The sequence below is a fragment of the Toxoplasma gondii genome, chromosome IX (genome assembly GCF_000006565.2).
Source record: "Toxoplasma gondii ME49 chromosome IX, whole genome shotgun sequence".
Taxonomy (NCBI): Eukaryota; Apicomplexa; class Conoidasida; order Eucoccidiorida; family Sarcocystidae; genus Toxoplasma; species Toxoplasma gondii.
The window spans coordinates 2,144,992-2,167,624 of record NC_031477.1 but is presented as its reverse complement, the minus strand read 5'-3'; the positions used below and the strand labels follow the sequence as shown (position 1 = coordinate 2,167,624).

The window sequence follows — 22,633 nt, the reverse complement described above, 5'->3', positions numbered from 1 at the left end:
ATCAATTGGGTAACGGAATGCTCATTCGAGATCATCCTCTTCCTGAGGTAGACCAGATACAAACGTCAGAGGCACATCACCGACGCATTCACATACGTATGTCGATCAGGCTTCTACTGGTTCCCTAAACGGGGAAGACTTTGAAATACACGCAGTAGACGATATTCCTTACCTCAGCTGTATCCTAGTGAGTGTCACTGAGGTTCGTAGCGCCCTTACTTGCGTCTCCTTCTGCATGGCATGTAACAAAAAGGTTCGCATCATGCTGGCTGTTAGACACGAGACACTGGCAGCAGCAGACAAAATGCTAAAGGCTCGCCGCATACAGCGTGGTCGCCCACACTGTGCAGATTATTTCGAACCGGGTGCCGGATTGAAGGCCACCCCTTTCACTTCGCAACAAGAGAAATACGACGTAGATGCTAACAATAAACCGCTCACAGCCACAGTATGCTCAAGTGCGCGCGCCACTGGTGAACCTTAGCTGGAACATTACGGCGGACGTCTCGTATTTGCATCCAACAACAAAGCTCAGTATGAGCATTTGGCCGGTGACGGAGGAGAATATCTTGCAGAAACGAACCTACTCGTGGACACTTGATAAGTTATGTACTGTGTAGCTACTCAGCATGTTATTAATTTTAATGAGTAGAAAAAGGCCCAGTCGTGACCGATAGTTGACCGTGTTCCTTTGACTGTCCCCCTTGCCCTGTGTGTACGAATCTGTTAGCACTATTCACGGTTACTAGACGATACAGGGAAAGCAAAAAGGGAAGGCGGACAGATCATACAAAAAAACTTCACGTGGGCGGGTGGGCTGACAACATGCTTCGAGGCACAAATCGTTGGAACAAGAACCAAGTTCCTGCTTGTCCTCAAAATGAGAAAAGTAAAGAATTGCCACCTGAAAAGGTGTCTTCGAATATCAGAGATTTATAGAGGCATCGACCATGGTATAAAAGGCTCTTCGGTCTTGTAGTTTTAAACACGGGGCATACGAATAGGGACAATAACGTAGTGCTACACAAACTGATGGTGGGTTTATCTCTTCCATATATTTGCATCCCCATTTAAGCATGCAAGCGGATATTCTAATACTATGTCTCGGCATGCCGGATAACAATGTGGTCGGGCACATCATGTCTCGAAACTGTTTTGTTAACATTTTCCCCTGTGCTTTGCAGGATCCCCCGAAAGTGACAGGGGAGTCGACTGCTTCGCAGCAGTCAACTAAAAACTGGAGTAATTTCATCAAAACACCTCTCGATTTACATAGGGAGTCACGGCTCTCATCTGCGCCGCGTTCTGCGACAAGGAAGGCCACAGGCTCACCGAGCAGGCATGAATCATGTGATGCGTCTAAATCGGACGAGAGACGCAGTTTACAGTGCATGAGCATGTCAGTTCTTGGCGGCAAGGAGCGTCAGCGCCGGCGTGTCCACAGCGTTCATCAGGGACGTTGAGGCAAGAATGGATCCTCTCACGACAATAAGAGAAAGACTATCTTCAGAGCTCACTCAGGAGTCATACGAGAGTGTCAGTTGAGGGAATAGGCCAGGCAGGTCTGCACAGCCTTAGTCGAAGTCCCAAAGGCAGCCCCTCAACTAGCGATGCGAAATCGCGTGGAAACGACACATACCTTGTTTCGAAAGAGAACTCTTTCGGGATAGACAAAGGAGGCGACAACCAACCGCAGAACGGCCTCATGCAGAGCGGTACTGCCTCTCGTGCGAGTAGGAGCGGCAATTCGCAAATCTCGCACCACAGGAAGAGTAACCCGATGGAAGCAACAACAGAAAGAGCGCTGCCAATCCCGTCAGGAGTCTCTGCCATCGAGGAACCTTTGGGGGAGACAAAGGCGTCTGAAAACGTGCAATGGGCTAGCAAGAGAGTGGCGAGTAGCCTGTTGCTGCCAGGCGACAACCATCAACAAAACGCGGACAAACAATACAGGTCAGAAGAGGTTTTCGTAAGGAGGAAATGGAATTTGTTTGCGCGGAATTTCTTCGGAAGGTGGAGTGCAATGGATGGGAGGTGCATAAACTCTTGCATTTGATGTGGTGCGCCTGTGACGGTAGGCAGACTCGACAATCGTGTTGTTCTTTGAGAAGGGACCGTGTCTCTGACAAGCAATGCGAGCCTGGCGACTTTCTTAATGGAGCAGATGAAATGCGCAGCGAACGTACCGCAGGCGGGCAGTGTCCGCTGAAATGTTCTGTTTTTTTAGGAGAACCCAGTCGAACTTCAGGAAGGTGTAATCGAAGTACAAAGGGAACCTGAAGGCTGACGCTGCGACTACAGTGCTAGTGGAATCGTTGGAATCGGCAACCGATCATGCTATGGACGCACAAGGCATACTGTTCGAGTTAAATATGAGCACACAGAGTGCCAGTGATGCTGCATATATCTGAAGCAGGCGCACAAGTGTGCCTGGGCATGACACTGGGAGTACATATGTGTTTCAGAAAATCGTTAAGTTTACCTGCTGGAGAGACCATGCGATATTATATATAGAAAACGTATGATTGATTGTCTGGTGATTCTGTGATGAATATTCAGATACATGGTATCTGGAGTACCGTAACAGAGTTACAGCGGTTCATCTGAATCTACACTGCATTTACACTGATCTTACTTTCATGTATTCACATTATATCAATGCATGTATCCGCCCAAAATTCGCGGAATTTTTTACTTTTTGGTTCATTTCAAGAGCCACAGTGTTTTGATTTCAGTATCCCCGTAATTAGGCAGTACATGTCCACAGTTGTAACTCGGTGTGAATAAAGCTGCCTCGGCAGGTGACGACGGAACACAATCTTTGGACAGTCAGACCATCCGTGTCAGTGGCAGCTGCGTGTCTGGTTTCCTGCGACAACCAGCACAGCCGTTGTAGGAACCACTGCTTTAGAAGATTCGAAATTAAAAAAGAACGTGTCGCAGTGTTTTGATTGGTTATGCTGTTGCGGAAACCCTGAGCCGGTCGACACAAGTCCGCGGAGGTCCACTCTTGGCCATCATATCATCGGATGGTTGACTATTCTACTCGCGACTCATGACGAAAACGATGTTTTGCCGAAAATTTAATCAAGTCGACGAGCTTGTTTCCGTTATGTGTGTTTTGCTCGATCGCCCCCATAGTCACTTCCAGGTAATGAACATTTTCTGGTGTCGCTTCTTCGAACGTAACGTTTAATCGTGATACTTTACACACCCGCATTCGTGGAGCTTCTTGTTCAGTGTTTGTTTGTGTGACCTACTTCCCTGTTCTTTGGAACACTTCTTTCTTCGTCAGCGTGTCTAGGTTTGGCTTTTGGAGAAGACAGGAAGGAGAGAGGACGTTCACTCTCTTGGCTCTTCTTTCTTCATTGGTAGCGCCAGCCTATTCGCAGTTTCTGACGACTTAAAAGTGGCGGAAATGTTCCCCGGCTAACAACAATAGCATCGGTAACATCCTCGTCTCATTGTGCCCATGAATGACCATTCAGTATAGCCGTCTAGCTGAGGGTTCAAAGAAAATGAGAGCTAACGGTGAGACGCCAGCAGGCCATCACCGTGTTTTTCGTTCTTCGGTTTAGCATAGTCCTTTACGTAAGTCTCCCCAAAACACGTGTATGTGAACGGTTGAGTTCAGGCTCGCTGCCCAAGAGCTAGCTTTCAGCGCGGCGTCATAAGCAATTTGACTGCCCACCCAAGCGTGTTAGTCTCTAGGTAGCTCGAATGCTCGCTTGGCGAGTTGCTGGGGGCGCCAAACCAAGTCGGTACGAGCGAACTCGTCCGGCGTCCTGGACGGTGCTGTTGCCGCCGGTGTGCCTTTATCCTGCGAGGTCGATGCCCTCTCGGCGGTCCATGTAGAGCGGCGGGTGACAGCAACCAACCGCTAGAGGGAAATCAATTATAAACGTGGGATCTGTTACAAGATTCTTGTTGGCATATGACAGCCTTATTATCTACGAACCAGAAGTAGAGGTTAAGCTGGCCGTTCAGTCCCGTTTGAGTGCGACAGACCCTCAAGGGCGGCACTGTTTGTGGTCGTTTCGCTTCTCTGCTGGTCGGATCTGAGGGTTTCTGTTCTTTCCATTTTGAGTCTACTTCTTTTCGCGTTTCTCTTGATTTTGCTAAAATGGGCTCGGCAAGGAGAGCCAAAGGTGAAAGGGCGGGCGAAACCGCAAGTACTCGCCAAAGACCGACAGTTATGGGCACGTGGGTTGGACATCTTGTCAAGAAGATCCTCGGCCACGGCCACCATAAGCAGTCTCAGGTAAGGCGGCAGTAGTTTTGAATGCTTGTTACTCTAAAGGAGACTCACCGGCGTTCATATGCCTCAGCAAGTCAAAAAAAAACGGTGTACTGTGGATTTGGAGAACAACGATTTTCGTTGAGTCAGGCAGAGAACGCCGTAAGGCGTATCAGCTCTCGCCGGGGGGAGGCTTGGGTTCATTTGTTACTGCTTGTTTCGACAGGCCTCCTACGCTGAATTTTTGTGCTACTGGAGCGATACAGTATCAAATACCGGTTTGCTCGCCAAACATTTGCTCGAATTTCGAACAGCTACGTAGCCTTCCTTTCTGTTCTGCCAATCCGCAGGCCAACGAAGAAGGCAACGGCTTTGTCCTAGACAGCTGGGGACGGCCAGTTCCCATATCGCCGAGGGGGAACTTGCCTTGCTTGTTCTTTTATTCGGAGTGCAGACGAGACAGTGGGCATGTCTTCGATGTTCCATCATTTAACCCTGCGATACATGGTCATCCGTACCCTCAACACACGAGCAAGATGATATAAAGCACGAAGTGGGCTGTTCGCCGGCAGACAGCCACATGGTTCCAGCGACAGTGATTACAAGCTGGAAAATGTTTACGAATCAGGACCTTCGACGAATCTTCCCCACCTTCTCCCACACGGGAATATGATTATCTGCAAAGCAAAAGTTCTTGGGAGGATACAAAGGTTCTTCGCAGCGGGTTTAGGATCTGTTCTAGTCCTACTATTTTTCCATCGGAGTAACTATACCCCAGCCCCGTCTTCACACAGTTTTCAGACACCTTGAAGGGCTCGAGCGGCAGTCAAATTCAATAAAGTCAGGTGGGTTCTGGGAGATGGGACGTCTGTTGAAGATGCGAATGACCCGGGCAAAAGGCGGGTGCCAAGTTGGCGGTGCCGATCTGCCACATTGGGGGCATGAAATGCGGTTTTTTTACTGTTTTTTGTGCGCAACGTACGTATTTTTGCATATTCGTTTTGTCAAATAAAATGGTGTTTGTTAGCAGAAGCCGGGATCGCCCCTAGCAGAACTACGGTGAACACTCTGCTCATCGACATCTTGCTCCTAAGCGTCCCATAACTCGCGAAAGGATGTCGCATGTGTAAGGGTGTTTATGATGGCGCTTTGCATTCAAGAATGCCAGGATGAAACTATGCATTGGCATGAGTTTGGGACTACCACGGAACAGCGTCAAGTGCTGCACTACTTCTGGGAACGATGTCTTTTCATGGAAATACTCTGTACAAATGTTTGTCAAACACATTACAGGAAGTATACTCGGTTGTTCCGGAACTAACGAGCAGCCACACCTGCCGCCGCCAATGGAATGAAAGGGCACGAATCTCAAGTGCGCCGTAGCAAAAGCTTTTTCAGCGCCAGAGGCAGGATCTTTAGGCAGACGACTGTGTTTCTGAGGAGCTGTGTATCCATAAGATTTTCGGTCCTCTGTCGAACCACAGGGTCACTCTGGTCCTTGCTGGAAGGCCAATTTGGTGTTGTTTCGCAGCGTGAAAGAAGATAGAGTAATTGTTCCTTTAGTGATTCGTCTGCCGGCCACGTTGTCTGCTGACTCGCAAGCAGATTAGGTTTGGGAACTGGATGATAACCTGTTTTTCTCTTTGGTCAACAGGGATTACTGTATTTTATGAGTCCGCACCAGCACTGTAGAGGCAGAATGTCAGTGACAGCGAAAATGCAAGCAGGCTGCGAGGCGCTTCGGTGTAGGCATTGGTTAAACATCTTCGTTCCACGCCCAACTTTGACGATAACCTGTGCACCTCTATGGTTGGCCCCTTCGCGCACCATTCTGTTTGACTCTTTGGTCTAGGAGTCAAGGAGATAACATATGTCAGCATCGATCAAGAGTACTATAGTTGCGCCTTGACGTTTCATGTGGCTCATCACCGGAACACCTAACAGAGGGAGCGTACAAAATGAACATTGCAACAGAAGCCACAGAAACAAAGAGAAATAATACGTGGTACAAGATTAAGTTTCCCTCTCGTTCTCTCAAGCGACTGGTATTCCGTCCACTTACCGGACTCCACTAAAAGAAGCTAGACCCCTCGCCACACCATCGAGCTTCTGCCCTTTTCCCTTTCTACAAGTTACGTGCGGTGCCTTTCTTCTTATGTTCATCAAACATGCCAACGTATTTCCTGGCAGGGTGATCTACAGAGACTTCCACGAGTGCCATCGACTACCTATGTCGGCACCTTCGTTCATGCTACGGCTCCTGTCAGGCGGGAAATGCCTTACTGGCACATCCGCCTACTGCGTTTGCTTCACAAATACGACCGTGTATATTTTTCTGGTTTAAGGCAACACACAGCGTTTCTAATTTTACACATTTCTTCACTATTGTTTAAACCCGCTCGTCTCGACAGTTGCATATCTCTGAGACAGTGTGGCAAGACTCTGAACTGTGATTGTGAAAAATCCTCACCGAGCACACATTCACCAGAAACGATCCACCAGCCCGCTGTTTGTTACACTACATGCCCCGACCCTGGGAGTCTACCGTTTTCCAGCTAAACGAAAAAGTCGCTACGTAGGTACACCAGAGCCCTTCCTCCCTGCATTATTCGACTCGAAGAACATGCAGTACCCCATAAACCATTCACCGCGCCCCGATTCTAAATTCACCCTCTGCGACTCCGGCAGCATCATGATGTGCAGTAGTGACAGCCCCTCCCACTGATTACGCCGCTTGCTGCTCGGGTGAGTTCTACGCGCTGAATTAGACGAAAAAAAATACAGGAAATGTTGCGTTCCTGTGTTGCGCCAGGGCAGTGACCAGAGACGAGAGCTTGCCGCGTTGCTCTCGCCTGCGCTGCTGTGCGGTCGATTCTTTTTCGTCGCCCAACACGTAGCGTGTTGCGGTACCCACCCACCCGAAGTGCGCGTCTCCCAAATGAACACACGACTACGCGGAACGCAGTGATCCAGAAGGTGCCGCGAGAGAGAAACAGGAAGGAGCAGCTGCTGGACAGGCGAAGAAGCAGGCCGTGTATGGGGAGCTGAGGATTCCATAGAGAGGGTACGGCTGGGCAGCGCAGGGGAACCCTGGTACGCGCCTGGAAAATTATGGCAATCAAAGCAATCTCCGCGGGTCACCATGCAACACAGGACCGACTCTTGCTGCTCCTGCGCGACCGATGGCAGCGACATGCTCTCACTTTTCTAATTATTATGCGCGGCCCTCCGAATTTTCTTCCCGCGCGAGACAGAAGAGGCGCACCACCCCACTTGCAATATGGGGCACACCCGCATGAAAACATTGCGGAATGGCGAGCGTGTTACAGATCGGCGTGGAAAAAACGCGGAACGGAAAAAAAACGAATTTCGGGGGGGGAAAAGTTTCCGGGGTAGAGCAAATACTGAAGCAGGGTTTTCTGCTCTGTCTTGTCTACTTTTTCGTAGTTTTTCATGTGGCTGGAGGGAAGCCGGCAGTGTTTTCGCAAAGAGTTTACCGTTTTTTCCCTCTGTTTCTTTCGGATAATTTCTCTCAATTAAAATGGGAGCCTGAATGCTTTCTCCGTAAAGCGCGCGGTTTTTTTGTTGGGACACCCGGTGCATTCGATTTTGAAACTTTCTCCGTTATTATTCCGGCGATTCTTTTTTTCGCGCTTTTCCTCAAAAGATGTTTTCCTGCGGTCAATACCACTTTTCGACCGCTTGTTTGGATGATCCGCATTTCTGTTTTTTCCTTTCTGCCTTTCTTCGTCTACCTCTCCTGCGACAGCCCTCGTGTACCGTACTCGTGCTTTTCAAGTGTCGCGACGCCGTTTCCCGAGATTTCGTTTCTTGGCTCACCCTTTTTTAAGGTAGCTGTTTTGCGTTTTTGCTCGCGTCCGTTGTCACGGACTATAACCTCTCCAGCTCGTGCTTGTGTCTCGTGCTTCTTCCCTCGCTTCTCTTCTGAGGAAGCAGTGGTGGTGAAATACCGTTGAAGCGCTCTTGTGGACAGCGCTTATATCTTAAACACTCCCGTCACCAAAAGGACGGGGCGGAGAGACCACGTCAGTCCCTTTGTCCTGCCCGTAGCTCGTCGGTGTCGGATATGTCTTCCTCTGTTTTGCCTTCCTACTTGGTAGCGGGTCACTTTGCGCAGGAGCCTCCTAAACCATCTTGAGACTGTCCCGGCGCGACGGGTTTTCAAAGGAAGTGACTTCCGTCCGTCGAGGTGACTGCCCTGAATCCTTTAGTGCTTATCGTGAACCGGCTCCCCACCCTCGTGGCCGTGACTTCCCACGGTCTTCGTGCTCCGCTATCCGTTCGCCTCTCCACTGTCAATATGTCGTCGGTGACGGCGTCGCCGCCTCCGTTGCCAGCCAAGGCGCCGGGCCCAGAGGTCTCGGGGGACTCCACATGCTCTCCTCCTCTGCATGCAGCTTCTAAGGCGGCCCCGTCGTCACTCAGAGGGGATGTGACGGCGTCTGGTACTGCATCTCGTTATTTGCAGAGTGGCGACAAGGAACGGAGAAGTTATACGGGTCGAGGTGTCGCCTTGCCTGAGGCTACAGCGGGCAGCCAAGAGGCTGAAGCAGGAACAGCGAGTCCGCTGTCCCCTGCTGCTTCGTCTCCAGAGTTTTTGGTACCACGGATGGCGACGTCGTCGGTGTCGACTACTGGGGAGGCGTTTGCGTCGTCGTCGGGGACCGTGAAGGCCTCGGATTCGCTCGATTCGTCGTGTCGCACCTCCACGTCATCTTCCGCAGAGTCGGCGACGCCGTTACCTTCGGCATCCGCAGATGCATCTCCATCGGCGTTTTCGTCCTCTCCGACGCTCGAAACGGGCAACGGAGATGCGTCTCAACATATGTCAGCTGTCCATGGTGCTCATATGCTTCCCCCGGACTACCGCACTGCTGTGGACCGGGTCGTCCTTGCAGAGGTCCTGCACGGCTTCGACTGCGTTAGAGGCGAACTCTTTTTGAACGAGGAAGAGAAACATAGCATTCAGCGTGTCTTACAGCCGTTTAATTTCCGTTTCGTTCCAGTCGTTTCGAAGTCGCAAGCGGTGGGCCCTGGTGGAAGGCGCGGTTTCTCTTCCAAGCGGAGCGCGTCGGGGGCGGGGCCGTCTCGGCGTCTCACTCAGGAAGTCCAGCGGCTTCAGGAGGCAGCATGCTCTTTCGCGGCTCTCCCGCGGGGCAAGAGAAGGCAGTCGAAGGCAAACAGTCGGTACCAGGATGATGACACCAGCAGCGCTGTTGGCGACAGGGTGGGAGACTCGGAAGCCTCTGCAGGTCCAAGTGGGAACAGTCGGAGTGCCGACGGAGCTGAAGGCGGGTCGCAGTTCCTCTCTGGTGGCGACTTTTGGATGGGGCCTCATGCTCCGCACACAGCAGCGTCTCCAGGGTCGGGAGGAGAGAAGACAGTGTCTGTCGTCAGCGACGACGCGTCGACAGTTAGCAGGAGCAGTAGGGTGGGAGGAAAGGGTGAAGGCCGAAGAGGTGGGGGGCGCAGAAGTCGACATCACGGCGGCGCAGGCGAGGGCAGGAACAAGTGGGGCGGCGCTTCCGGAAGAGGCAAGGGTGACGATGCGGACCACTGCGACTCACTTGACGACGGCCGCTCGGCCACAACTCTTTCTGGAAGAGGTAGGAAGAGAAAGGTGAGGCACGAACGGTACGACGTCCTCGCTGAGCAGGGCTGGGATGAGGACGAGAAGGACGATCACAAACTCCGGCGAACGTCGAGAACGACCAAGGGTGGTGAAGCTGGACTTTCTTCAGGTGCGTCGACCGCAGCCTCGGGATCGGAAAGAATTGTCTTCACTCCCATTCTGCGGTCGACGCCGTGGAGAGAAAGTTGCATGCTGATTCTCCAGCATCTGAAGCGCTACACCGCAGCACGGTGGTTCCTGGCTTCCGTCGACCCGGAGCTAGACGGCGTTCCAGGGTACCTCGATGTCGTTTCGCGACCGATGGACTTCGGGACCATCGAACAGAAGCTGCGCGCGGGACCTCGGGTGTACATCCACCCGTCCCAGTGGCAGCAGGACGTTCGCCAGGTATTCTTCAACGCCTTTTCTTTCCACCCCGTGAACCACGATGTGTGGCAAGACGCAGTGATTCTGGCGGCGGAGTTTGAGCGATGCTGCCGCCAAACGGACCAGGTGAATCCGTACTTCACGCCCGCCATGGCGCCGTCCGGCACAGGGGGTCAGCAGGGAGATGGGTCCGACCGCTCCGCGTTTTCGAATGGGAATGCCGAGCCTAATGGAGCGGCAGCGTTCGCTTCTGCTGTGTCGGGCGGCGCCTCCGGCGCAGGCAGAGCCGCGGGTGGCAGGTGGGCGGGCGCTTCGCCGTACACGCCGTACTATGGAGTCTCCGCATCTGCTCCAGCGGCTCAGGCGGTTCACGAAAATTCGTGGGGCAGCTCGTCGGACGTTGGTGCGGACGCCTCGGCAAGCACGGCAGGTCGCAGCGGTCGCGGTCGGGCGCGGCGCCAGCAAGCGCAACCGTTTGAAACCTCTGCGCATGTCTCCGATCCTTACTACGGGAGCGGGTATGGAGGGACAGCCTCGGCTACTTCGGGAAGAGGTCGGGGCAGGGGCGCCGGCGCTTCGGGCGTGGGTTCCCCTCGTCGCCGCGGCCGTGGTCGTGGAGCTGCAGCGCAGCTGCTCCAGAGGTGCCACACTTGGGGTGAGATGTCAAAAAGTGGGCCGTTCCTGGGGGGCCATCAGGCAGGGGGACGGGGCGGCCGCGCCGGAGTGGCCATGGGCGCCGCATTCGGCGGCATGTGCCCGTACGGGGCTGGCGCCCCAGGCGTAGGGCACGGCGGGGTGCCAGGAACCCAGGTAGGGATGAACGCGAGTGCCGTCGATGCGCAGCAGGCGTACATGGAGCTGGATGCGCCGCCCAACGCTCCTGTGCTGCCTCCGCCGCCTGTGCCTAGAATCGGCGTGAATGATAAGCCGCTCAGCGCGAGCCAGAAACGGGTACTAGAGCAGAACATGACGCGCCTATCTTCCCTTCAGAGGAAGGCGGCTCTCGAGCTGATTCAGGACGACCTGGGAATCCTGGCGGCAGAGTATATGGATGAGAAGGAGTTTGCGTTCGACACAGAGCTTCTGTCGATCGAGAAACAGAAACGTCTTTTTGCCTACGTGAACTCGATGGTACGAGCGAACCGGGAGCTTTGGCGGCAACAACAGGAGGCTGTGAATCTAGCAGACCCGAGTTTCCGCGCCCATGGCGCTGTGGGGCCCGTCGCGGTGGCGGGAGTGTCTCCGTATCCTCCTGCGGTCGGAGACGGGGCTCCAAGCGATGTGGGGAAGGGCCACCAAGGCGGCAGGAGGGGAAAGAAGAAGAGGGATGATAGAAGCGGACAGGGCGTAAGAGGGGACGACAGCGACAGCAGCAGCAGCGATAGTGACAGTAGCTGCAGCAGCAGCAGTTCGTCGTTCTCGGACAGCTCGTCGGTGTCCAGCTCTGACAGCGACGACAGCGACGACACAGACGATGAGAAGACAGACGCTAGCGCGGCTGAGAAGAAACAGGTGTATCCTTCCCCAGCGATTTCTGTTGAGAATTCATCTGCGAAGCCGAGCAATCAAGAAGGTTCTGCAGCAAGCAGAGAGATAGAAGTCAACAGTCCCCGTGCATCGGGACCTGGTTCAAGTCACCCGACTGCCGGTCCCGGCGTTGGGGCTGGTCTGCCGTCGTCGGTAGCCGTAGGGGCGCGAGATGGAGCGGAACTAGCGGCGCCGGTAGGTAATGGCAGTGTCGACAACTCAGGGCGACATGGCCATGGCCCAGTCGTGTACCCGACTGAGGCGGGTCCGAAGACAGGAAATGAGCGAGAGAGCCACACGCCGTTGCCGCGAGGAGACGGAGAAAGGAAAGGGGAGGAAGTTGCTGCTCTGGGGTTGAGTAAGGATGAACCGTTACCCACTCAAGATGGGCGAAGAGATGATCTGGATGGTGAACACCGAGAAGAGGGTGAGGTCGAGGCAGCAGGTAACACGGGGAGAGAGGAAGGGCGGATCGCGGAAAATGTTCGGCATTCGGCAGGCACTGCTCGGGTATCAGGATCCGCCGCGGGTGGAAGATCTGCTGGTGGCTTGCCGCAGTACACTCCCGTGTGTGAAGAAGAGGGGTCTGACGAGATTCGAGAAGAAGTGATGGGCAGACATGCCGACTTCTTTGGCACATTCGACAGTCATCCACCTGGAGAAAACAGCGAAGAGTCTGTGGTACGTCTGACAGGAGTCGAAGGGAAGCCAGAGACACACAAGGATCAAGAGGGAACAACCTTTTCAGCCCGGCGGGAATAAAGATGCTCTGGTGAGAAGAGGAGGAAACAACAGCTTGGCGGTTTTCAGTGTTGCTTCTCTCTGTGTGTCTCAAAGGTCTTCCTGTATCGTTCCGTCGTGTTGTTTGTCACTTTCTTTCGTGTTTGGTCCGTTCTTTCGCCCCCTCCCTCTTTTTCCGCTTCCCACGTAAGAGTACCCAACTGTCTGGCCGCATTGCGACTCCGGTAGCTGCGCTTCCGCGTCAGTTCTTTTTTGCTTCATCGTGCTTTCGTGTGTTGTCTGCCCCGCGTGTTTTCAGGGCACTCAGGGTATGGCCGCAACAGAGGCGAAACCCACCGCTTGGAAAGAATGGAAAGGCCAAGTTATTCAGCAGGGCTTCGTTGCTCAGCGTGCATATGCTACTCAAGACCGTAACGTGAATGAAATTATCGCTGAAGGCTACGACGCTCGCATTTAGGGTGCGGAAAACTGAACCATTTGGCGAATTTGTTTCTCCCCCGAGTGTGCCGCTCTGGCGGGTGTCCGTTCCTACCAAAGATTTTTTTCTCTTTTCGGAAGTGTCTTTACCCGCCCAACTGTGGTTCGCGAGGCGAGTCAAATTGTGGTCCGCCTCCCGGGGTACGACGTGCGTTCCCGACGATGTGAGCGTCCGCACATTTTTTTTTCATTCGTACGTTAAACTCCGCTGCACACCAGCACATGCACCTACATGTACATTTAGAGATGTACAAGGTCTTCTGCATGTCGAAAAAGCGGCGTTCCGCTGAGAAGGATTCCACTGCCTCCCTTTATGTGCCTCTTTGTTGTATAGAGAAAAGTAGCGAAGAAGGGAGGCACGAAACGGGGAAAGTGTAGACACTGCGCCGAGCGAGCGCGTGTTCTCGAGTTACGCTAGCTGAGTGCCTGCGAACTTGTTTTCTGCCGAAAGAATTCGATCGCAGTGGATGCTACTACAAACGGTTCAGAATGGGCAGTGTGCCCAGCCTGCGGAGTAGTGGGGTGTGCGGTGACGTTTGTGTGTGGGTAAATGCGGGGACAGTGTTATTCTAGGGGTAGGGAGGGGGTGAAAGCCACACCTGGCTCTTTCCGAACAGAATGCGATTTTCAAATGCAGAGACATGCGACCTCATCTCTGGTCCCGTCTTGAACACATACAGCACGGTTCGCCGGCCGTGCCGCTTTCCGTTCCCTTTCGTATCTTACGAAAAAAGGGGGACAGTGCGAAGAGACGAAGATGTCGTACTCTTCTTATTCATTGACTCTGGACATAACCTCTTCTTCCCTAGGGGCACCAATTAGGAACTGGCACATGGGAATTGCCCACGTGCATATATATATATATATATACATATATACATAAAGACGTAAGAGAGATGCACACACCACAAACGATATGCGCCACCGGTGCCTTTGAAGTGAAAGAGAGAAAACACGTGGTAGCAGAAGTATATGCGTATACGAACGGATACACCGTGGAACTAGAAGCGCTGGACTGCAGGAAAGATATGTCGACGCACCGACAAGTTTGCGTCGTGCGTTTGCTTTCTTTCCTCGATTTCCTTCGCTACCCCGGAAAACTAGTCAGTCTTTCTTTATAATATATAAAGTACAGGATCATCGCTGATAACTAGGAGCAGGAAGGCACAAGATGCTGATTTCTCCTACGCCTCTCACGTATCAGAGTGGCAAAGCAAACAGAACAATTGCGACAGAGCAGCGCCGGCGAATGTGGTCGAGGAAGAGCTGCGGTACCCTTCACTCTCAAATCTAATGAAAGAGACAATGCATACAACTTTGGAGCCGGTCGGTATACAAGAAAATGGCTTGGACTAGCTATTGTCACATCCACGGAAACATATATATATATATATATATATATATACATGGATGCGCATATAAGCCAACGTTTTGGATTCGTTATCTCACTTCCCCTCTTGCTTTTTGGCCATCTCCTTCGTCGCATGTTCTCTCCAGGAGCGCGGCGTACTGGACAACGAGTTCCGAGACAACAGAGCCGAGGGTCCTGGCAGAAACAGAGTCCGGAGCTTCCACGTATATTCGACAGACGTCTTCAGTGCCCGAGGGTCGGACGAAACTTCTACAGAACGGGCCGGTTGTTTCAACGGCTTCGTCGATCCAAGCCTGGAGAACAACGGAACAGCAGCAAGGAGAGCCTAAAGCGGAAGACGCCCATCACTATGTCATAGTTTTCACCCTGCTCTGCTTGCCCGCTTCCGAATACTCCAATATCTATATCCATCTATATCTATCGATCCATCCATCTATATCTACGTATACTTTTACCAAGAGATTCATCTAGGCAGAGGCCGATGTACGTATCCCTGTGGATCTACTGACTTTTGGCGAGCAGAGGGAAACGGCAAGCTCAAACATGCAGCTAAGGGGCATGAGACGTGGAGAGACTCTCTGTGTCTCTAAAAGGAGAGAATGTGCCGTGCTCCGGTGGTCGCGTTCAGGCCTACCTGCAGGTCTTCAGGTTCCAGCAGTCTCTTCTCATGACAGGGATCGGGATTCAGCGTGTCAAGAACCCTGCGTGGAAGTGAAACCTGTGCACGGGTTGAGCACAGCGGCACAGAAACATCAGCCGCGCAAAAACACACAAAACAGCTGAGGCACCGCAAATGACGTGCGGCTGCGACTTGCGTTCCTACGCGGTATTTCCATCGCGACAAAACGGGAAACAAGATCCACAGAAAAAGAGACCCACTCTTCGAAAGAAATGAAGAAAGATGCAGCGACAGGAGGGGATCCGAAGCTTAAGCTCCGAGTGTCCCTCGTGACCCTCTGTGTGCCGTTAAAATGGTAGGAACATAGAAAGAAAGCTCTTACTCATCGTATACAGAAATACCAGTTTTAGACGCTCGAAAATCCGTTCATTTCTCCTTCCTTTGTGAAAGGCAGCAGCGAAGGAAGCGGCACGCATGAGACACTCATTGAAGCCACTGTAATTCATTGAACCAGTGCTTGCTTCACTTAAGTCACGATTGTCCCTTTCTATGTGATTTTACGAACTCGTACCTAAACGTGCTCACGCAAAGGAGGGGATGTCTGTCTTCTGCGTTTCCCTGTCGACGTTGACTTTTCTCGTACCTTGAGGGTGTGGCAGGGCCGGTCGTCGTACAAGTCGCTCCACTGTTGGGGAGTCATGTCCAGCCACGAGAGCGCCGCAACGACTGCGAGCAAGTTCGTCTGTGCGTCGCCTGTTGCCGCATTGAAGAGATTCACGAATTCTCGGAGAAGTTTCCACTCTGCAACCTGGAACGTGGCAGCAAGCACAGGAAGCGGAGAAGCCGGTGCGGCAAACGGCGCAAAGGCTCATTTCGCCTCGTGCTTCTGCTCACAGTGTTTGTCAAGGTAATTAGTCCTCTCTACTCGGTTTCCGTCGAAACAAGTATTCCAGCAAGTCGCCTGTTTGCTTCTATGGAATCTCTCTCTGGCATCTACCCTTTCTGGTCTTCACATACGCGGTTCTCCGACAGGCGTACTTTTTCTGGGGTGAAATGAATGCGCACGGATACGACAGAGGCTGTTGCAGCGTGCAACAGCCGGAATTACCATTCTGCTGCTTCTTCTCAACTAAAGGTTGAGCGCTAGCAAGTGCACAGGATGCTTCTGCAGTATGTCTTGAGTGACTAACAAAGAAGCTAAGGGAACTGGGAAATAAGAGACCGCTCTAACTCTTGAGAAGACCATTTCCAAAGCAAAACTCACCATAGACAGCCCGTGCGCACGCGCCCACAGATCCAGCTGAGAGTCATCTCGCACAACCGTCCCGTGACCATTGGCTTCAAAGTAGACCCCAAGGGATCCTTCGTCCGCTCGGCGGTGGAGATGCTTGACTCCAGTGGGGACGCATGCAAGCTCTAGCTAGGAGACAGCACAGCACAGATGGAACATCACGCAGAAAGCCGGACTCAGGTGAAGGGAAAGCCGAGACAATGGAAAGGGAGCAGACTTAAGGCGTAGAGACTCTAAAACGGCGAGGAAGGAGCGGTGGCTCTATTTCTTGAGGAATTGAAAATCTTGAAATGTGCCGACCCCCTCCATTTCATACCGAACCTCTGGCTGTTTGCGTATAGACACAGATCCATGTACACACTTTTGACCATTTCACTGGCCACATGTACGAACGAGAAGTCACAAAAAGCGAGAGGTCCCATGCCGTAGCACTTCCTACAGGTGCTCTAGATCTATCAGCGCCTGTATTCTTGATTTCCGATAAATGAGCCAAGCACACAGGGGACTCTGCCGTCTCGAAGCCCTGACCACGGAAACGCGTACAATGCAGGTACACACAAATAGACATGCAGTTTCACCATCTAAGTACCTGCGTAGATCCAGCTTGTGTACCAGCAACCAGACAAATGGAGATGTCTGGAGACGATATGCACTGATGAGAGGGGGGCAAGCACGGGAGAAACCAACAGAGAAAGACGGACATTCTCCGCCGGAAGGACGACGTACCAGAACACCTGAGGCGGAGAGAGAGCTAGCAGCTGCCTGGAGCTTCTCTAGAAAAGCTGTGCTCCCGCCATTCGCATACGCCGTTTGCACCACGCACAAGCTCAACTGGGGGGAAGAAGAGGAAGATACAGGCGAGTAGGCAGAAGCCATCGTGCAACAGGAAGCAGACCGTCCGTTCTCTCTTTTCCCCAGAGCTTGTTTGAGCAGACTGAGAAGCGTCAGCGCGACGAGACAAGCAATGCGGTCGCCGTCGTAGAGCCGCATCCTGAGCGCGTCTTCCCCACTCATGTCGAGGGCAGAGGACGTCATCCGTTTCACGGCTTGCCCGTTCGCGGAGACATCTCCACAGGAGAGGGGGCAGTCATTGTGGGATTCTGTGTCAAACTGTTCCTGCGACCCTTCCCGTCGCCCACTGTCCTTTTCCCTTCCGTCGTTTTTCTCCTGTCCATCTCGCCTCTCCAATGACAGGCCTTCTCCCGCACGCGGCTCTCCTCGACTGTCACAGCCATGTGAAAGCGTGGATCGATGGTTCGCCTCGCGTTCGCCTTCTTGGAGATCTTCGTCTCCTCGGCCTCCCCGAGAAGCGCTTTGGCGCGTGCAGAAAGACGATTCATCTGACAGGGAAAACGCACGCTGCAGCTCTTCCCGCACAACCTCATCTCGCGAGCACAGCCGCTGTGGGTCGAAGCAGGTATCCGGCAACGGCGGAAGAGAAGACAGATGTGAAGAGCGCTTCCGCTCCCAAGTGAAGAAGATCAGACGATCAGCATCCCCGTCGAAAGAGGCACAAAGAGTACCTTCCGACGCGTCTCCTGGACCGCCTGTACACCAAAAAAGGAGTCGAGTATCGTAGTGCATAGAGGAAAGGCGGTACATAAGAAGGCCAAGGAAGACCGAGAACGGGGAAAAACAGGGAGTATAGAAACACTGATCGGGATAGCCAGGACGCAGACGACGAGATGAATAGCCGCAACGAGAAACTACCAAGGAAAAAAAGGGAAATTGGGGGAAGAGACGCGCCAGGCAGGACTGCGTGAAGAAGCCTGTAGATAGCGGATAAGGAAGACTCGGTTTGTGTTTTCGAGATCAAGACGGAATCTAGAAGAAACGAGAGAAGCATCCAGCGAAGACACTGTCGAAATGAGAAAGCTTGAAACACAAAGGGGCTGTATTCGTCCTCAGCTGGCACGCTCTGCTTCTTCCATTTCGGTCCGCATTGAACCTTTCCTGCTGCCGTCTACTTTTTGCTGGCCGCTAATCGCATCCTGTTATCTCTCCGTTCCGTTCTTAAGGACTCCTGATAACTGTCCCTTTTCACCCCCGTACGGTGTTCGTCATTTTCTCCCATTACCGCTGTTACGCGTGAGTCTCACTTCTCTGGTTTCAGTGTGACCTCTGCACGCTTCTTTACTCTCAAAATCTACTTCGTCCTCCTTTCCGTGCTTTCAATTTGCACCTCTCTCCTCATTCAATAATCCTTCCTTCACGTCGCCTTCCCCATTTCCATGCTGTCCGCCTGTCCTTCTCTCATCTCTCGCTTTCCTCTTCCTTCCCTGCTTCCAAACATCTCTACTGGCTTACCAAAATTCCTGGGTAAGGTCTTGAGCTTCTGCACATGTTCCGCGCCGCAGAGAACATTGAGGCCTTCCTTCATGTTCCTTTCTTCTCCTTCTGTGCATATGTCGTGCTCCTGCATGCGTCTTTCTCCCTCGCCTCCTCTCGCAAAAATACACACTTCTTGGCTTTTATTCCCTTCGTTGCGCATAACCAGAGATATCCCCGCTTCCGTCATGAGCATGCGTACAAAGGGCTTCATGCAGGGACCTCCGACACCGTTTGCCGCGTCAAGGAAGAGCGTAGGAGAAGGAAAAGAAACAGAATGGGGAGGATCGAGATCTGGAGAGTAGGGAAAAGGACACAAGACAGCGCGGCGAAACAAGCGCCGTGGGAAAAAAAGTCACATCCAGCTCGACATCCAGTTGTTCGCTACAATGCACAACCACACATATAAAACTACACGCTTACAGTTACATGAGGCACCCACACAGCCATACTGAACAGAGCTTGACTTATGATCTCATAAGCTTATTGGCCTGCCTCTATCGATGTAGAGGTAAACACACGCAATATGGCATCGACAGTAACATGCGTGAAGCGCACACCAATACGTCCAAATAGACCATTACCAAATCCATTTTCGTTTATACAGGTTTGTCTGCCTCTTTGTACGATGTGGTTCGGTCACGGCTACAACAGACATACACACAGAGGCGTAAACACATTAGCAGAGAGACGTTAATTGCGTGTGTGGACGCATGCATTCTTTGAAACACGTCTCCCACCGGTCCATTACGTAGAAATGGAGAGCGCAGCCGCGGAGAGTTCTGGGTCGTCGACCCCTGGTACAACGACACAATCAACTTGTAATGTGATACCAACGGTAAATGTAGTTTCTGGAGTCGAAACGTAAATGCTCTTGCCTCACATAAAACACTTTCTATTCGGCTTGAATCCAGATCGTTTCTCACCTCGCCCTGCGCCGTTTGCTTCTTCCTGGCCTTTCCCGCCGTGCTGCTCCCCCTGTTCCCTCCGAGCCTGCTCCTTCAACTCTCTTGCCTGCTGCATGAATGCGGAGAACACCTTCGCAAAGTGGGCATAGTACCCGTGGACGAACTTGTTCCCTTCGTCCTCGCCTTGTTCTCTTCCGTTCGCGTCTTGTCGCTTCTCCCACTCGTCTCGCTCTTCCGTCTGCCCCGCGAGTTGTGCTGTCTCTTCCCCGTTCTCGTTTCCTTCTTGCATTTTCGCGTTTTGCTGTCTCACAATGAACTGCAGCTGGCCCGTGGTGACTTGCCCCAGAGAAACGAGTCGGACGCCCAGAGCGCGTACACCGGCCTCGAACGCGTCCTGAAGCCGCCTTGAAGACGGTCTGTTGTCTCTCCCGACAATGACGCATGGGAACAGCGGAGTCGGAGAAGGCTTTAACGTAGACGTCTGTGTCTCTTGTGAAGGTTCCTGTTTCTGGTCACGATGCTTGCGCACACCTGTTTGCGACTCTTCCTTTTCGAAGAGCTCTTCAACGATCTCCTGCAACACTTTCAGTTCCGACGCGGCGCTCTCACACTCCGTGTCGCCTTTGCCGACTTCTGGGTGATTTCTCCCGGAAAGAGTGGCGTCCGTGCTGAGATTTGCCCCCGCCTTTTTAACGGAGGTGTTTGCGTGTCTATGGCGACCGGATCCGCCCTCTCGCCTTTCGCAGTCGACGAAGGCAGCGTTCACCAAGGTTTCAGCATAGCGCTCCCAGACTGGTGGAAGGAGACAGCCATCGCGGCCGACGAGCTTTACTCCGTTGTCTTCCACAGGATTATGGCTCGCGGTGATCATACAGCCGACGTAGACGCCGACGGTACTGCCTGTTTTCTCTGGGCTGTGGCCTCTCTGTTCCGCTCGACTCTTTGCTTCTTCTCTTCGCTGCTGGTCGACCGCGAGAAGCGCAGCAAGAAGTCCGCACCGGTGAACCACATGCGGCAGGAGCTCCGCGTCCGCACGAAAACCTGAAGGCAAGGAAACGAAGTTGAACCACAGAGAGTCGAACAGATGATCTCTGAACAGGGAGCAAAAACTCCATGCCTTTCCAGAGTTACGGGATAACAGCGACTCGCCAGTGTCGAGACCAATCCCAGCGAACAAGTTCCGACACCACGGATAGGACATGCAATCGTTACAAAAACTGGACCCCGAAAGACTCGCCGGTTTCTCGTTCACTCGGTAGACTGGTCAAAAGGAGACCTGTCCATACCGAAGCAGCAGAGCAAGGAAACTAAAGCCCCTCACGCTCGGCTGCTTCGGAGCGTTCCCGGAGCTCCCGCGTCTCGCCACTCGAAGAGAACGTCTTTGAGTCACGCACGAATGGCCGTGACTGCGGGTGGCCACTCAAGGAAAACAGCGGATTGAGCATCAAGTGTATTTGCCGGTTTTTTTAGGAACCGACGGGTACAGTTGCTTTTTCGTCTGTTTCGAAAGACCAGAGTAGTTCGACTGTCCACGAGTGCGAGGTAGCGAGACATTCCGGTGGCTGTCCACGCCGGGCTCATCCTTTCTGTGTCTTTCCAAGACTCGCCGAAGCACGCATTTGGCTCTCTGAGAGCGGTTTTCACGTGTAGAAAAAAGCGCACCCGACAACGAAAAACCCCCTTTCGGGGTGGGGAGAGGAACCCTCCTCAAAGGGACGTGGGTTTTCGAGTGAACTAGGTATCTCAACACATGCAACAAAAAGTGCATTATAAATAATTCGTTGCATGAGCAGCGGGTACGCTACTGTCGGACGTGCTTTAACACACCTTTTTGTGAATCCTCTCTTCCGTTTGCTGCACCCGTTTGGCTGCAACAAGATAAACCCAACCGGAGCACTGGGATTGATAGCACTTTTCCCGATAATAAACAAAGTGGTAGAACACTTAAAAGAGAAAAAGCCAAGCATGGGGTTGCGGTAGCTGAGCAGCGACAAACACACTAACCGCGAGGGCGCGGCAACGTATGTTTGAAGGGTGCAGGGGAAGAAGGGGACAGCCCGATCGGCATTTACCTGCTGTTCCGTAGTTGAATCGCCGTTTCCGAATTGCTGGGTACAGGGATACAGACGCCGCAAGATTTTTGAACGAGATGGACCTTCCTGGCAAATGAACAGCCGAGTCCTGGCTGGATTCGAAGCTGGTCGATGCAGACCTCTCTTCAGGGGTAGCCCCGTTCGCCATCGGTGAAGGGCGGCGGTAAAACTGTGTGAAAGTGGTTTGGTGAGACTGAGATGGAGAGGATTTTCAAAAGAGACCTGTGCTCTTCCCTGAAAAATCACCGGCCTTCACCTCTGACTGACAACTGTGCTCGGAACGAAGCTTCTCTCGTGCACTCCCAAGGGGAAGGAGAAGCACCGCGATGAGAACATTGGAATGTAGACACGGAAACCGGTGGTGGGTCCCGTTGAAGAACTGACACAGAAACTCCTGTGAGGCAGAATTCCAGTTTTCTTTGTCAAGGCGAGAAGCAGTCAAAAATGGGCTTTGTGACAGGGAGACTGGGAGCTGCACCTGTCTCCCGGCGACATGTCTTGAACAATTCCGTGCCGTTTCCCGTTTCTCATACACGAGGGGCGATACCCGATGCAGCGTGCCTCAGCTCTTGAAAAGTGAAACAGACAGAAAAAATGCCCAAAAGAAATCCAGAAAAAAGGAATAAGCCAGTAACGAACAGAGAGGGGAAGCGGAACCGAGACAGAGTTAACAACGGGCGCACTGGCTGCACGCTTGACGACTCGGATGCGCGTTGAAGACATTAACACATTCAGTGGTCTGGATCAGGTGTCTTCTTGTATTCCGAATGCCCGAGACAGAATAAGAATGCTTACGGTTCTGTATGGCTTGGCCAGCTGTAGAACAAAACCTCCTGTAGTCCCCGATTAACGGGAACGAAATGGGTGACCGCATGCGCGCCCCCATTTTCGACCCTGTTTTCGGAAGGCGGAGACGTCTTCCCGGCGCCTCGTAGAGAACACTGTCGCACGACCAAGCCGGGAGGTACCTTTGAGTAGACTCGAAAGCCGAGTAACACGATCTTAATAGAGACAAGCAAAG

At 52.7% G+C, this 22,633-nt stretch overlaps 3 protein-coding genes across 3 annotated transcripts; 2 read left to right on the top strand and 1 right to left on the bottom strand.

Annotated features, from left to right (window-relative positions):
• The first annotated feature begins 2,890 nt into the window (after window positions 1–2,890).
• TGME49_264630 (hypothetical protein) lies at window positions 2,891–5,996 on the top strand. Its single transcript, XM_002368551.2, has 2 exons — window positions 2,891–4,261; window positions 4,588–5,996. Exons 1-2 carry the CDS (start codon window positions 4,124–4,126, stop codon window positions 4,780–4,782), a joined length of 333 nt encoding a protein of 110 aa, XP_002368592.1. The 5' UTR covers window positions 2,891–4,123; the 3' UTR covers window positions 4,783–5,996.
• A 2,536-nt stretch (window positions 5,997–8,532) lies between these two features.
• TGME49_264640 (bromodomain-containing protein) lies at window positions 8,533–13,251 on the top strand. Its single transcript, XM_002368552.1, has 2 exons — window positions 8,533–12,464; window positions 12,823–13,251. Exons 1-2 carry the CDS (start codon window positions 8,559–8,561, stop codon window positions 12,979–12,981), a joined length of 4,065 nt encoding a protein of 1,354 aa, XP_002368593.1. The 5' UTR covers window positions 8,533–8,558; the 3' UTR covers window positions 12,982–13,251.
• A 1,161-nt stretch (window positions 13,252–14,412) lies between these two features.
• TGME49_264650 (phosphoacetylglucosamine mutase) lies at window positions 14,413–22,385 on the bottom strand. The gene is made up of 8 exons (XM_002368553.2): window positions 21,592–22,385; window positions 19,538–20,560; window positions 18,591–18,905; window positions 17,010–17,830; window positions 16,257–16,412; window positions 15,636–15,800; window positions 15,008–15,091; window positions 14,413–14,666 (listed from the first exon to the last, which is right to left on the bottom strand). Exons 1-8 carry the CDS (start codon window positions 21,758–21,760, stop codon window positions 14,442–14,444), a joined length of 2,958 nt encoding a protein of 985 aa, XP_002368594.1. The 5' UTR covers window positions 21,761–22,385; the 3' UTR covers window positions 14,413–14,441.
• Window positions 22,386–22,633: the final 248 nt, after the last annotated feature.

Bases quoted from the DNA above. Each gene is read 5' to 3' on its own strand.
- TGME49_264630 (XM_002368551.2), top strand. From the start codon at position 4,124: ATGGGCTCGGCAAGGAGAGCCAAAGGTGAAAGGGCGGGCGAAACCGCA. The intron at 4,262-4,587 runs GTAAGGCGGCAG...GCCAATCCGCAG, and splicing joins GCCACCATAAGCAGTCTCAG to GCCAACGAAGAAGGCAACGG.
- TGME49_264640 (XM_002368552.1), top strand. From the start codon at position 8,559: ATGTCGTCGGTGACGGCGTCGCCGCCTCCGTTGCCAGCCAAGGCGCCG. The intron at 12,465-12,822 runs GTACGTCTGACA...GCGTGTTTTCAG, and splicing joins AAAACAGCGAAGAGTCTGTG to GGCACTCAGGGTATGGCCGC.
- TGME49_264650 (XM_002368553.2), bottom strand. From the start codon at position 21,760: ATGGCGAACGGGGCTACCCCTGAAGAGAGGTCTGCATCGACCAGCTTC. The intron at 18,906-19,537 runs GTGAGAAACGAT...CCTACTCTCCAG, and splicing joins AGCAAACGGCGCAGGGCGAG to ATCTCGATCCTCCCCATTCT. The intron at 15,801-16,256 runs GTGAGTTTTGCT...GCCACGTTCCAG, and splicing joins GTGCGCACGGGCTGTCTATG to GTTGCAGAGTGGAAACTTCT.